We start from the raw sequence: 15,918 nt of genomic DNA on the forward strand, positions 1-15,918 counted from the left end.
GGGCCTTAACGGAAACAGAACAAAAGCAACATCGAAACCAGATAATAATTAGATATAGAATCAGAAATTCATGCCAAGATTTTCACATGCCACATCATATCAAAATAGAGAACGGAAATAGATTCAAATTATTTCACATATTAAAAAACAGATTCAGAACATCTTCGCATAACATGCACAAATTTTTATAAATTTCATATTCGTTCTTTTTGCATAGTTCAGAAACAGAATACCAAAAATTTGCTCATGTTTACACCAGTCATGACAAAAATACTTTTCTCTTTCATACTGATTTCGTGAGTAATGTAGAACAAATAACTGAGGTTATTTCAAATTTATTTTCATAATAAAGCATGCATATTTTTCAAAATCAACCTCAGTTCGTTTCTTTTTTATGCAAAATCTAGTATAAGAATCTCGCTTATTTGGACTTTTTAACTTTTTAGAATTTTCTCACCACAGTACCAAGCAAATATTAATCGTCACCTATAAAATAATCACGTAACCTGCGTAAATTTCCAATTGAACACATATGTTGTAATTAAAACCTGAGATATAAAATTCTATATTTTTTCTTAATGTCTAACAATCCTCGGAACCCTAAAAATATCAACTTTCCCCAAAATATTTTGATTTCCACATAATTTCTCCAAATGATCATGTGATTAAACTGTAAAATATCTCCAACGGCCACACATCTAATTTCTTTTAGTATTATCACAATAATATCATCATTATTAATAAACATTGGTCACATATATAATTTACTATGTAAGGGGCTTAACAATTTAACAAGTGAAGTGGAGGAGAGACTAGAGAGGCTTATGAGAAGAGTATGAATGTGGGCGTGAGCCGTGAGTTCAACCGTGAACCTCCGTCTTGGGTGAGTGGCGATGGTTGTTTTGGGCGACAAAGCATGAAAATGAGAGAGAGAGAGAGAGAGAGAGATAACGTGGAGCGAGGGAAAGAGCCAGAAAGGTGGGGAGAGGGATTTTACGCTCCATGAGACATGAGGGCTACAGACAATGGTGCTGGATGTCTACATGGCGGCGTAAAACGGTGGATTTGGGCGGCGTTAGTCTCAGGAGTGGTGATTTTCGTGAGGGTTGGGTTGAAACCATGAGACGTGGGTGCTGTCCACTTCGTGTTTCACATTCGTGGGAGAAGAGGGGGAGCATGATGACCAAGCGGTGGGGGCTGCAGGTCCGACTATGGAGTCTTTATCTTTGGCGTCTTCAATTGCCTATGAAGGTGCGTGAGGGTGGTGGATTTTCGTGCAGGAAAGTATTTGGGGCTGAGAGCACAAAAATTGCTCTGTTTTGGCATTGTAAGATAGAGGACTAATGGCTACGTGGAGGTTTGCTGGGCGGTTGGGACGCGATCACTGGGCTGTTTTCATAGTGTTTCCGACGTGAGGTAGCGCCTTATGAGGTGATTGGAGTTGTCGTGCTTGAAGGGATTCACGTGCGGTGGACGTACATGGGTTAGGTGGTTTTCGGAATAAGGGGAGCTGGCCTACAATGGCTTTATGGCTGAGGAAAGCAGCACCTCAGTGCTTGGTAGTTCACGACTAGGTGGTAATGGAGTGGGTCTTCATCTACGTGAGGAGCAGTTGTCGTGACGGCATCTTTTGATTTCGCATTCATGGAGGTTGACCACTGCTTTGGTTCAGTGAACGTATAAAATAGGGGTAGGATGGCTGGTTGTGTGCATGGATTGAACGTGGGTTTAGTGGTTTGTGATCGTGTGGGTGGTGCAGGGGAAAGAAATCGTGTGGGCTGAACACCTTGGGAGGAACTGCTATGCATGGTGGGGTCTCATGGAGGGCTTGTTGGTGAGGTTCAACATAGCTGTCCAGGGCTTTGATGATGGTGGTTGTTGCTGGTGTTTGTTGCTGGTGTGGATTGGTGTGGATTAACGGAGGCTAATGGGATGGACACACAGTGCATGGGTCTCTCTCTCTCTCTCTCTCTCTCTCTCTCTCTCTCTCTCTCTATATATATATATATACATATGTGTGTGTGTGTGTGTGTAGTGGCTTGGGTTGGCGTGGAGGGGAGGTTGCAGTACAATACAACATGGTCTGCCCGTGGGGGAGGACGTGCGACGTGGGGTTGCTGTGAAACTGAAAACTCTAAGTTTGATGAGGAAAGGAAATACTTGCATGGGTTTAAAATATATAGAAGGTAGCTGGTTAAGGAATTTTAACGTGAAGGGGATTCAAAACTTTTAAGCCTAGTGGTTGAAATTGGATATGATCATGAGCTTGGATTTCACAAATAAACCGGGTCTTAATCCTCATGTCCAAAATAAATCCATCGTCAAATAATATCTCTAAGCTTTTAGAAGAATTTCTTTGGTCAATTGTTAATTGTTTAGGGCTCAGTTAGTTCCTAAATATTAAATGGGTTTTTGTCCAAATATTAAACCTAATAAAACTCTTATAATATCATAATAATTTATGGGTCCGGGATCTTTCCAAAACTTAACCGACTAATCTAATTTGGGCTCCCTAAAAAAAAAAAAATTTATAATACGCAGACTTGGCCTGAGCTCGGTGTTGGGACTGGGTGTTTCATCATTTCTCTTTCTTAACACGATATGGTCTTCAATCACACTCAATCAAGAAATTAAAGTCTTGATCAATGTGGAATTAGTATAACATAATTAATATAGTCATTCACGCAAGAGAAAAGAGCGACGATTTGAACGAGCGAACATATGGTATGGGGTTGAATCTTTTCAAATTGAGGTGATCATTATCATGTCGTTTTAGGTTTTCTTTTGAATATTCATACAGACTAAATTTCCAACTCGATCTTATCCTCATCGATCCTAAGCAAATCTAATTGCTAGCTTCTGGTAATATTAGTTCAAATTAACTAAAAGATGTGTGCCTAGCTATTTATTCAACGTTGCATCATTAATGTTGCTGAAATGTGTGCTCCCCCATGAAATATGTGATGAGTAACCTGCCGGTTATCCACACCATGCACCATATATGTCATGCACCAATTTGGTTTTTCGTCATGCAAATTTTGTGGTTGATTTGTCTAGCCATTAATTCCATGATTACATTGGTTTTATTTTATTTTTTATGGCTTTTATTATCTTAATTACTTTTACTTTGGATTGGATATATACTTGTATAGTCTTTCTCAATGTTTTAGCTAGCTGATGATTTTGATCTTTGATTTTGGGATTTTTGAAAATTAATAAAGGAACTAATAAATTAATTTGAGTTACTTATAAAGTCAAATTAATCTGAGTGTTGTATTTTCATTATCTATGAAAACTAATTGCAAGTGATAGGGCGAGGAGGCGGCTGGCCTGCCCATAATTCATTTGTTGAAAGAAAGATATACATGCATGGCAGTCTCCATTAGAGAGAGTGTGATTAATTGGTACGAACTCAAAAAACCAAAAATGAAAATATCATTTTTCTTTATTGTCTTGGCAAAACATTCAACAACTATTAGAGAGCCTTTAATTAGCTAAACTTGCTAATTAAGAAAAATTAGAAGCACCAATATTAATCCCAGCTTTAAATCCAATAACGATTTGTTTGGAACGATCTCACTGATCTCTCTCTACTCTCATTAATTAGGAATATTACTTGCCTAGATAGAGATTGGATTTTTATTCCCATTTTTATGAAATGAAGTAAATGAACTTTCATGAAGATGACATGAACACCAGTTTATATACCCGTTCTTCTTTGGTGTATATATATAAATTAAACATGAATAAACATCAAAGAGAAAGATCAGAGATGTTTATTAAGAGACAGAAGTCTAGCAACAAGTTAATATATATATCCATGGTAGTGACCACCTACCTATATAAATCTTCAAGTCTTCTATATATATCACAATCAATCAAGAATTAATAATCTTGGTATTAATATTCTAATAATATTTTATTTAATTTTTAATTTTATTCTCAACTCATTATCAAAACCTCCCCTTAAGTCTACCATAATAGAGTCATACATGTAAAAAAAGAAGAGCGTTAGTTTAAACGTATGATATGGGTTTGAATATCCTTTTAGTACACGGTATACCAAAATTGAATGCATTACACGTTGCATTCAATTTTTAAAATGAAAGAAAGAAAGGGAAAGACGTGGGTAGCCTATTTCCTTTACATGTTGATTTTCAAATTTCCACTCCTAAATGTGCATGATGTGGGGTACGAAGACTAATGGTTCTTGCCTATTTGTTGGCTTTCAAAGTCTTTTTCCTTATCGTGAGTGGCAATTTTCTACCACAGATGCTATCAAGAAAGTCTAGCAATAAATTGATATGCAGGGTAGAGCCCACCAATTATAAATTCACGTACCTAATTAAATCTTCAAGTCTTCTATATATCACACTCAATCAAGATAGTCTTGATATATATATTTAAGTCAATCATAATAGAGTCATTCACGTAAGAAAAGAGTTAAAGCGATGCTTTGAACGTATGGTATGGGTTTGAATATAATCTTTTTAATAAAAATAATTTTATATTTAATTGTGAAGTACGTAAATATCGCATAATCGTTTTAAAAAAGAGTAGGGTCCATTATTAAAAAATTAATTATTTTCATGTGGGTCCTATGTTTTATTCACTTTCTTCAAAGCGATTACGCAACAGTTGCACAATTCACAGTTACAAATATCTTTTCTCAAAAAAAAAAAGGGAAAAACGCGGGGTAGCCAATTTGTTGTACATACTGGGGAATCTAGAAGGACTTCATGTGCTGAACCTTTCCAATAATGCTTTCACTAGTCACATCCCATCATCCTTTGTGAACTTGACACAGCTAGAATCATTAGACCTTTCTCAAAACAAGTTGTTCGGAGAGATACCTCCTGAATTAATCCAGTTCAATTTCCTTTCAAAATTTAATGTGTCACATAATTGCCTCACTAGACCCATACCACAGGGACAATAGCTTAGAACATTTCCAAATACTTCATTTGAAGATAATCAAGGACTGTGTGGAAGGCCATTGTCCACAATCTGTGGAGATTCTGACATTTCAACACCTCCACCTTCAACCTTTGAAGAGAATCAGGGTCCAAGATTTTTATTTGATTTTGGTTGGAAAGTAGTTGTGATGGGATATGGATGTGGATTCGTATTTGGAGTTGTTATCGGGCACATTGTGACAACTAAAAAGCAAGATTAGCTCATCAAGATTTTTGGCAAGAAGCAACGCCAAACTCGAATAAGCCGGGTGAATCGTCGGGTGAATCGTAGGAAGTAGTAAATGAAACATACTCATGTAATATGTTTTCAAAACGATATAAATGTATCATTTATACTTTCTAGCATTATTTTTGCATATTTGCTTTATCCAAAAGTTCATGTTCTCCAAGTAGAAGTTTTTTTATAATCAGATAATCTAGAAGGATAAGTTAAGGATACTAAACCCTCAATTACATGAAAGGAAATTACATAGTGCCTTTTAGTTATTGAATTGGCAATGTATTGCTATCTATTGGAATATTCATTAGTAAATTATTCCTCAAGGGTAGTATTGTTCATTTTAGACTAGCAATAGGGACTAGTTTTTAAGAGCCATCCACTCCCCTGCCCCATTATTTATAAGTTTTTGAAAAATCTACAAGTTGCTACTCTCGGTGGCTAGAATTACTTTGTTACATTATATAGAGTTTTGGTGCTTCTCTACACTCAAACAAAGTTTATAAGGTTTTTTTCCTCATTAGGAGAAATGAGAGAATCAAGATACTCAACTAAGTTTTAAAGATCAAAATTTTGAGTAATGCTACATACAGTCGTGAAATGCGCAAGTGCAGCACAATCGTTTTGAAAAAGAGTGAGATCTACTATTAAAAAATTAGTTTTTTTTCATGTAGATCCCGTATTTATTCACTTTTTTCAAAGAGATTGTGTGACACTTGCGCACTCAACGACTGCAAATATCATTCCTCCAAAATTTTAACTTTGGCATCCTTTTAAAGGTTTTAGGTCTTTACAATGGCCTAAGATATGCTAACGTTATTAGATATGATATTTTTTATCTGTTAAATTTAACTATACACGCTGGTCTCAGACAAGATTAGAATAAAATGACAAGATTAGAATAAAATGTGTGAACGTAGTTAGCAATGTTCAGAGTTATTAATTTGTGAAATTTTTCAAAATCGTGATGGTGGATACAATCATTATTTCAATTAGCAAGTAGCTAGATGTGGATCATGCTTTGATCGAGCAACAAACACATTTGATTAAGCAGCAAGTAACTATTGATTAAATTATGTTGTCGTCGTGTGTCCCCCATACGCAATTGATCCGACGAAGGCAAGCAAAGTCTTCCCCTGATCATCTGAAAATCGTTTTAATGCGCCTTACGGGGATGAGAAAGCACAAACAAGCAAAGGCAACATTGTACATGCCTTGTGGATCCACTTTGGCATCAACGTGAAGCTTGATCTAAATAGATGAGGATACTCGTGCTTATGATTTCCTATTCATGCAATTTTGATCATATTTCTAATGGGAATGTTGATCTTGTGGAGATCAAAAAGGGTGGCCTTTAAGTTCATTAATTAGATCCAAATGCATCCACCACATATATAATCTACTCATCCAAAAAGTGCCATCTGTACTTGTGGTCATAAGAACAGAGACATCTCAAGAGCTGGAATGAAGGATAACATACCTTCACCAAACAGTTCAAACGACGATATCAGGAGACTGCCAAAATCGAAGTCATTCTTCCATATTTGAGTGAGGATAGCCCATGTATTCCGAGATTGATTATTACCCTTGTCTCTCCTACCTATCTTGTCCAAAATTCGCTCTTTAGACATTTGTGTAGAGGACGACGATGGACCCACATTTGAGTCACTCAAAGGAGTTGGAGCCACAACTTTCCCTTCCATGTATGGTGGCGATGAATTGGTTGGCATCCCAAGAATTGGGCCATCAATTACTATTTTTCTGTTGGGCGGTTGCTCTTCAAATTGCTTCATGCTCCTCTTGCATTTGTCTTGGTGAGAAAGGTTAAAAAGCATTTAGTATGCAACAATTTAGATATAGCATATTCAGGGTCCCTCCCAAACAAAAAGAAAATTTTAGGTGCAGAACAGCTTTTCACACAATCTTACTCTGATTGCAGTTCAATGAATTCAACACTCGTAAATAGCAACGTGTTTCAATGAGATATTTTTACAGGAAAAAGGAACAATTTTCTTACTTGGGGTGGTGGTAACAACTCTTGCGTCCTCCATGCTGCACATGCTGGTGGGGATGGTAGAGGTGGGCACATCTTAAGGCGATCATATATACATTGACCCACTGCATGCTGGAAAAATCATTCTCTTTTACAAACATGCATATCAGCAGCAGGGCTACATAAACACGCCAAGCTTCATGCCTCTTCATCTCATTCTTTTGTTTCTCAAGAAGCATCTCGGGTTCAAGAAGTCAAATGGACCGCCTATGTCAGATGCGGGGGACCAGCCAAGCAGCCCTAGTGGTTATCAACTCCCCAATATGAGCCTTGTTTAGAGATGGCTTCATCAGTAGTTTTGGTGTGAGGAGAGTCTCCAGGCTGGTAGCAACAGTATCTTATGGGATATCCATGGTGGCCATAGTGATAACAGTACTTTCTGCATCTATAGTACTTTGCATTTTCTACTTGGTTTGTTTCTTGATCTGCCGCCTTGCTAATAGCAATGCCACTTCATCCTCCAACTCAGATACTACATCAACAAACTCCAAGTCAGCAGCAAATGTGGATACAAAGCCATCTCAGCAATAAATTCTTCTAGAATTCTTTATTTGTATTTTGGAATTATTCCTCTGTGATTCTGTTTGTACAAAGGCATATTTTTCTATTATAACAAATTCCCACAGCTAGCATTAGGCCATTGGCACAACACGTGCTTGTAAGAATGCCAGAATGATTTTGGCACAATACTCTATAAATAGAGACCTGTACAAACGCTTTAATACATGAAAATAATACATTTCAACTCTATTATTTTACATGGCATCAGAGCCACTATAGACAAACGTCTGAAATGGTGGAAGATTCATCTCTCCCCAAAACTCCCAAAACCCAAACCCCAAACCCTCCATCTTCCTCTCCCCTTCTCCCCCATCTGAATCATCTAGTTTCTGTAAAACTTAACAATGAAAATTTTCTTATCTGGCGAGCTCAGATGGTTCCATATCTGAAAGGCCATCGCTTATTCCATTTCGTCAATGGCTCTAGTTCACCTCCTCCTAGGTTTCTACCTAATAAAATCACACTCAACCCAGAATTTCTAGACTGGAACCAAACAGACCAAAGCATCTTGAGTGCCCTTATTTCTTCCTTATCCAATAATCTCATAGCCCAAGTCATAGGCTACTCCACAGCTAGAGAAGTTTGGTCTGCTATAGGCAAACTTTTTACCTCCCAATCCCATGCCAGAGTTATTCAGCTTCGCTATCAACTTGCCATTATGTCCAAAGGTTCCACCTCTATGACTGAGTTCTTCTGAAAGGTTAAACATCTCTCAAATACAATGAGTGCTACAGGAACCCCTCTCTCCTCTACTAATTTTATTTCCAACATGCTTGCGAGGCTGAGCACATGCTCTGCTCGCGGCCATGGCCGGTAACTATCGTGGCAACAACCGGGCAGTTATCAAGGTCGTGGTAGAGCTCGCCCAAATTCTTTCTCTCCTCCTACTTTCACTCCAAATCATTCCACTCTGAATACATCCTCTCTTCCCCATTCAAAACCGACTTGCCAAGTCTGTGGCAAAGTTGGTCATGTAGCACTAAAATGCTGCTACAAATTTGATCATGCATACCAAAGTGGCCCACCTCGATCCCTCATTGTCAACTACACTACCTCTGCCTCTACTCCTGACCAAACCCGGTACCCAGACAATGTTGCTACCAACCACCTCACCTCTGACTTAGCCCACCTCAACCTTCACTCTACTGCATATAATGGTCCTGACCAGATTCGTGTTGGAGATGGCACTGCACTACCAATTTTGCACATTGGTGAATTTGTAGTGCACTCTTCTTCTAACTCCTTTTCTCGCAAAAATCTTTTACATGTTCCAGATATAACCAAAAACTTAGTTTATGTGTGACAGTTTTGCCATGATAATTTAGTGTTCTTTGAGTTTCATAGTTCTTGTTTTATTGTGAAGGATTCCAAGATGGCAGACACCCCTCCTTCATGGCCCCGTACGTAATGGTCTCTACACCTTTCCAGCGTCATCCTCTCCTCCTCAAGCTCTGGTTGGCGAGCGCACTACGTCATCTCAATGGCACTCAAGACTTGATCATCATTCACTCCAAATAGTTCATTAGTATGTGGAAACCATATATGAAATAGATATATGATATTATATTATGTGTATGTATTAATAATTTCTATAGGCATATAATATATTGTCATTATGGATAAATATCAACTAGTTAGATATTAATTATTTATAAATTTTTAAAATCTTATAATTCAATAGAGGTTCTACTTGTTAGTTGAATTCAATATTAGTTTTTTATTATCTAATTTATTAATTATTTATTCTAAAAATAAAAAAATAAACAATTCGAGCCGAGCTTGACCTCGTTTTTGGGACGTGCTCGAGCTCAAAGTTAAAAATTTAGCTTACCAAGTCAAGATCAAACAAAGAATAAATAAAAATCTCAAGCTCGAGCTCGAATTCAAATTCAAGTATTTTGAGTTGAGCCAAGCTCAACAAGCCAAAGACTAACTTAGCTCGGCTCGATTACAGCCCTACTTGGCATGATGATGATTGATAATCGGCATGGAAGTGTTGGATTTGTGAATCTTGTATGTAGGGATAGTTTGGATGAACGATGGACTTGAAAATTTGTCTTCCCATTCAACGATTGTGGACGGCAAGGGCCAAGGGAGGGTGGTTAGGTCAGGCACGTAGCACCCTTAGCAATAGTACCACTTCATTAAATATTAAAGTTCCAATTTATTTAAATGAGAAAACATTAAAAAAAATAAAAAAAAGAGGATGCGTATAGGATGTCAGGATGTTCACACCATCCAATGGGAGAGTAACAGGTCAATATCCCATTATTTTTCTTGTATACTTAGAATCATAGTGTTAATGCTTGTTTTGTAGCCTTCAACTGCGATGGCGCTTCCAGTACCTACGAGAGTGGAAGAAGTGGTGACTGGGTGTGACTGTGTTGCCTCCGATGCCAAAATAAGAATCTCTAGGACAGAGCAAAGGAAGAAAGAAGTAGAAGAGAGCTAGAGGGAGAGTGAGGCTGAAAGAATGAGTGACCTGTTTCTGTAGTCAGCATTTTACCCTTTTATATCCAATCCCTTGTAGGATCTTTTATGTCGCTGTAATGATCATTATTCCCTGTTCCAGATGGCATTGTGTTGCATTTAATGCGATTGCGCTTGTCAGTAATAGGGACTCGACCTCGGGACTGGCCACTCGACGTATCATTTAATGTAGCCGATCTTGCACAGGACATGATCCCGACAGGTCTTTTCCTCATTAATGCGTCGAGTTTGGAGAACTATCGTCTGTTTTTCCTCTTCTCAGTCTGGTTTGGGCCATTTTCCCTATCACCTCCTGGTCTGCCAAGTCATGGATTACGGGTTGTTGGATCAGCGACCTGCACCCGACCCAGGTGGGTATAAAAAACCCCTTCCACAAGATTAAAGTTTTTATGCAAAATCCTAAGAATATTTTTCTAGAGTTATCAAGAAATGTCTCGTTCTCGCCATTATCACTTTCGGGTTTTGAGATTTCAAACCTTTAATTGAGGAGGGTTTCCGAATTTAGGCCCCCAGATCGACCATTACTAATAACAACGTCGACAATAATAGTACCAGATGATCAGTCATTCAAGTCTTTCAAATTTCAATGTTACATAATGATCGTCATAGATTTGAAAGACGTACAGCTTGTTGGTGAATAATAAAAAGTAACAAATTAATAATTGTCCAATAATTTGATGCACATGATGATGAAAAGATGATAATTAGAAAAATAAAGTATAGAATAACTAGTCTTACTGTTATTTTAATATAACTTTTAATTATTGAAAGAAAAAAAGCACTCACCAAAATTAATTGCAGGCATTTGATAATTATTAATAACATCGTTTTTTAATTACATTAATTTATATTTCAAACTAGGAAAGTGATATTCACTGATTTTCTTTCCTTAAAAAAGAAAACTGCATTAATTTAATCTCTCAAACTATCAAACTCACTTTACCCAACAAACAATTACTCTATCACGTCGATTATTAAAAAAACTACTCATTTTCTAATTTGTCAATTCTTTAAAATTAAGATAATTATTTATTATATATATATATGCATCTTATTAGTTGAATCTTAAAGCAATCATGAACAACGCAAAATTAATTACTGGGTAAACGAAAATTTCTCACAGTTTGCATGGTTATCATGATATATATTAAAAAAATAATCATTAATATAAATTAAAATTGTTTTAATTTATGATAAAAATGGATCAGGAGGATGGCATATACTATATGGTTGGTGCTATTATGCCCGAGAGGCCGTGTGATCGAGAGGATTGATCGATAGTAGTTTTGTGTGTTTTTTAACATTTAAATATTTTTAAAAAACACACACACATCCAAAACAACTATCGGTCAATCCGGCCTATTGGTCACACCTCTCGGGCATCTTAGTATTTTCCCTATTATATATATATATATATATATATATACATATATATATATATATATATTTATATAAGGGGCCTGCATGCAATGATGCCCACATAAAATACAAACAAATCAAACTTAATTAGATAATTAGAGCTGCATATATATATAATAACTATGGACAGGTTAAATGTTAATATATAAAGCAAATTAAAGGAACGAATCAAATCTAATTTAATCATTAGCAACTATATATATAACTATATATATATATATATATATATTGGCATGCAGCTGCATAAGTGCAAATTGCCTAAAATGCCATGTGAAACTTACGAGATCAACTTAAAAGAAGTTTGCCCTTTTTGGGAAGATACTTTCTATATATATGTACATGCACGCAATTAGTACGTACTCTTAGTTGTTATGTTTAATATTATTCTTCATTTTATTCATTATATATGTAATTGGTATTGAGATGTGACACATTTTAAGTACTGCTGCAATTTAAATAATCGATAGAATTAGAAGCTACTTCTTGAAATGTGATACATTATAATTAATTGTCACGTATATATAATTGGGATCAAATGACATTAATATAATTAGAATGAAGAGTAGTAAGTATATATTGCTCTATTCAGTAAGTTAGTAATTAACTTCAATCCAATAGATTTAGATTTCAAAGATCAGATATATATAATTGCTAGCTTAATTGCACCTTAATTTGTAATTATAGATTTTCATTATTTATAAATGTCGACGTACTTTGGTTATGCGATCTTAAATAATGGCTAAAAACACAATACTTTGACTTGGCTCTGCTGTATTGATGATCTATATATCTATCCGAAAACCCTACGTTAAATCGACAAAAGGCCGTGATCATGTATTAATTACGATGAAACGTCTTCCGTGATGTCATTTGATATATACGTACGTACCCTTAGATGATGCCTTCCTTAATTCCAAATTTGACTCACTCGAGACTCCTTCCTTATTTCTTACGTACGTACCGCGCACGCGCGACTAGCTAGGTGATCGATTGGACTTGCTCTCTGATCAGTCGCTTTTATGTATTTAAGATCATCAAGACAATAATATTGCAACCTGCATGGCCGCCATGCAGTCTGCATTGACTTTTCCCAGGTTTGAAAATTCAACGGTTGCACAAAAATAAAATAACGTTCAGATATTGAATGTAAATGAGAAAGTAACATGTACATGATCTTAATTATTGTGTGAACTAGAATACATGATCTTTCCGGACCAGACGTTTATAAATATCTCCATCTACAGAAGGGAATTAAGGCATCTCCTCGATCCCCCTCTTCTAGTTCTTGATAACAATTACACGGACCAGAAGTTAATTATAAATGTTAGCCATTTCTCTCTCTAGCACTGTCCTTCCCGCGGCCTTCAGTACAATTATAAACACCAAGAACCCCCTCCAATCCATAACTCATGTCCCAGCACCATTTCTCGGACAAAACTCCCACGTTGGAGTTTCAAACTTTTCCCAACGTACTCCCCAAAACATGCGATTACTCATCCTTATTAACCAACATCACCGAGCCCGAGAAAGAGAGATCAATACCGCAAGTAGAACAAGATGAAGCAGAACATGAAATCGCCATCCAATTACCGGCATCTGAGTGCCAAAAAGCGGATTTCTGGCGTGAAATCCACGGCCAAAACGACTGGATTGACCTACTCGATCCCATGGATCCGCGTCTTCGATCGGAGCTGATCCGGTACGGCGAAATGGCACAAGCATGTTACGACGCCTTCGATTATAACCTCTTTTCCAAGTACTGCGGCACCTGTAAGTACACGCCAAGTGAATTCTTTGACTCCCTAGGAATGTCACAGCTCGGTTACACTGTCTGTCGCTACCTGCAGTTTGGGACCTCAAACATCAATCTGCCAAACTTTTTCAGGAATTCAGCTTCCCTAAAGTGTGGAGCAAGCACGCTAATTGGATCGGATACATCGCCGTTTCAAACGACGAAACCTCCCGGCGCTTAGGCCGCCGTGACATAACTATTGCATGGAGAGGCACAGTGACACGGCTAGAGTGGATGGAGGACATCATGGATTTCCTCGTGCCAATTTCTTCGAAAATCCCATGCTCGGATGCAACTGTGAAAGTCCAAAAAGGGTTTTTAGACCTCTATACAGGCAAGAAAGAGGACTGCAAGTATTGCAGGCTTTCAGCGAGAGAGCAGATACTTTCCGAGGTCAGAAGGTTACTCGATAAGTACGCAGACGAAGAAGTAAGCATTACCATCACGGGGCATAGTCTCGGGGCTGCGTTGGCCATTCTAAGCGCGTACGATATAGTTGAAACGAGCTTGAAAGAGTTAGCCGCGGACAGGCCGGCCGTGCCGTTGTGCGTGGAGAGGCTGGAGTCGACGTTGGGTTTGAAGGTGTTGAGGGTGGTGAATGCTCACGACGTGGTGCCGAAGGTACCGGGGTTTTTTTTCAACGAGCGATCGCCGCCGATGATGATGAGGTATGCAAAGTGGTTGCCGTGGAGTTACTCGCACGTTGGGGTTGAGCTTGCATTGGATCACAGGAACTCGCCGTTCTTAAAGAAGGCTGTTCATGATGATCCGATTCGTGCACATAATTTGGAGGCTCACCTGCATTTGCTTGATGGGTAACTAGAATCTCAATATATAATTTGTTCCTATTTTCTGCATGAAAAACGCTATATATTTCTTCAATATCGTACGTGCATGCATTAATTCATGGCATGGCATTATTCTTGCATGTGGGGTTAATGTCATGATTAATTTGGTTAATAATGTGATGCAGATACCATGGAAAAAGCCATAAATTTGAGCTAGCAAGTGGAAGAGATATTGCATTGGTGAACAAAGCCTCTGATTTCCTGGAAGATGAATATTTGGTCCTGCCTAACTGGAGGCAGGATGAAAATAAGGGAATGGTGAGGAACAAGGATGGGCACTGGGTGCAGCCCGAACGCCGAGTACATGATCTCTGTTGTCGCGGAACTCCGGATGATGATCATGTGTGCAATATTTAGACGGCCTGGCTTCGGATGATCAACATGGGGATGATCCTGCTGCTGCTTAGACTATATATATATGGAAAAATCTTATTGCAAGTAAGTTTGGGCACCAATTCGTGCACCAATATTGATATGTAATACATATGTTTAACGAAACGATATGAATTAAAAATGAAAATAATTTTTATGATATAGGAGATTTTCTTATATATATATATATATATATATATATATAGTCTTAGGCTCCTCTTACTAGCTAGTACTTAATTGTTTATATATATGAAAATTAATACAAAATTTAATTAATTACTTAGACGTGCATGGGGTGTAAATACTAAATACCTTAATTCTGTGTTTCATTTTATTTTTCCTTTTAATTGGGGAAAGCCTATTTCAGTATTGAACTAGGAACCGGCTTTAAATGCATGTCAAAGAAATCAACTTATAAAACCAAATTAAAACTAATTAACCTCTTTCAATTCCACCGCCCAATTAATTAAGAAGACATGAGAATTCCACAGAGGTACGCGGCATGCAATGATGCAAGGAAAATAACCAAGCTGGTTGCTAATTTGAAAAAAGAAATGATATTTCCGGTCATTGAATGCTCAAGTATCGCGCAATCCTTTTAAAAAAAATGTATAAGAGACTCAAATCAACAAAAACTAATTTTTTAAAACTATTGGTTGAGCCCACTCTTTTCGAAAAAGATTGCGCAATGCTTGTGGACGCTACGACTATATCTAACATAACTTATTAGGGGTAGGTTCTTCGCCAAAACCCGAAATCCTCTCCTGAGTCCTGAACCCATCCCAACTGCAACTTTTCACGTAGTCTTGTTTAGGTTTCACGCTCCTCTAGGTCTCTCTAATGGACTCTTTTCTAGCCAACCACGCCTCTTCAAATGAGGAAGAAGTAGAAGATCATCATCAACCACAACTGCAACCAAAATCTGTAAATCCTAAGACCTCGTCCTTTTTCTCCTCTCTTCCCCAACCCAAATCTTCCTCTCTCTCCTTAACCCTACCCCAACCAAAACCCAAGCAACCCTCATCGCTGCCCCCCAACCCTTTTATTCTCCATCAAGACCCCACCAACCCATTTCAAATACCTCATCCTCAGGCTATTTCAAATACCTCATCCTTGGAGCCCAAGGCCAAAGGGTCGTCCTATTCAAGCCTCTTGTAGCTCCTTCTGCGTTCAAATCGATCGAGATTGAC

General features: G+C 37.6%; 1 protein-coding gene across 1 annotated transcript; it reads left to right on the plus strand.

Moving 5' to 3' along the window:
* The first annotated feature begins 13,125 nt into the window (after window positions 1-13,125).
* Window positions 13,126-14,764, plus strand: LOC121253576 (phospholipase A1-Igamma2, chloroplastic-like). Its single transcript, XM_041153575.1, has 3 exons — window positions 13,126-13,545; window positions 13,602-14,323; window positions 14,482-14,764. Exons 1-3 carry the CDS (start codon window positions 13,126-13,128, stop codon window positions 14,711-14,713), a joined length of 1,374 nt encoding a protein of 457 aa, XP_041009509.1. The 3' UTR covers window positions 14,714-14,764.
* Window positions 14,765-15,918: the final 1,154 nt, after the last annotated feature.

Source organism: Juglans microcarpa x Juglans regia, chromosome 2S (assembly GCF_004785595.1).
Source record: "Juglans microcarpa x Juglans regia isolate MS1-56 chromosome 2S, Jm3101_v1.0, whole genome shotgun sequence".
NCBI classification, from domain to species: domain Eukaryota; kingdom Viridiplantae; phylum Streptophyta; class Magnoliopsida; order Fagales; family Juglandaceae; genus Juglans; species Juglans microcarpa x Juglans regia.

What these genes read in the sequence shown, in the direction of transcription:
- LOC121253576 (XM_041153575.1), top strand. Translation starts at nt 13,126, where the DNA reads ATGTCCCAGCACCATTTCTCGGACAAAACTCCCACGTTGGAGTTTCAA. An exon ending in TGTCACAGCTCGGTTACACT is followed by an intron (nt 13,546 to 13,601) that starts GTCTGTCGCTAC and finishes AAACTTTTTCAG; the next exon opens with GAATTCAGCTTCCCTAAAGT. An exon ending in CACCTGCATTTGCTTGATGG is followed by an intron (nt 14,324 to 14,481) that starts GTAACTAGAATC and finishes AATGTGATGCAG; the next exon opens with ATACCATGGAAAAAGCCATA.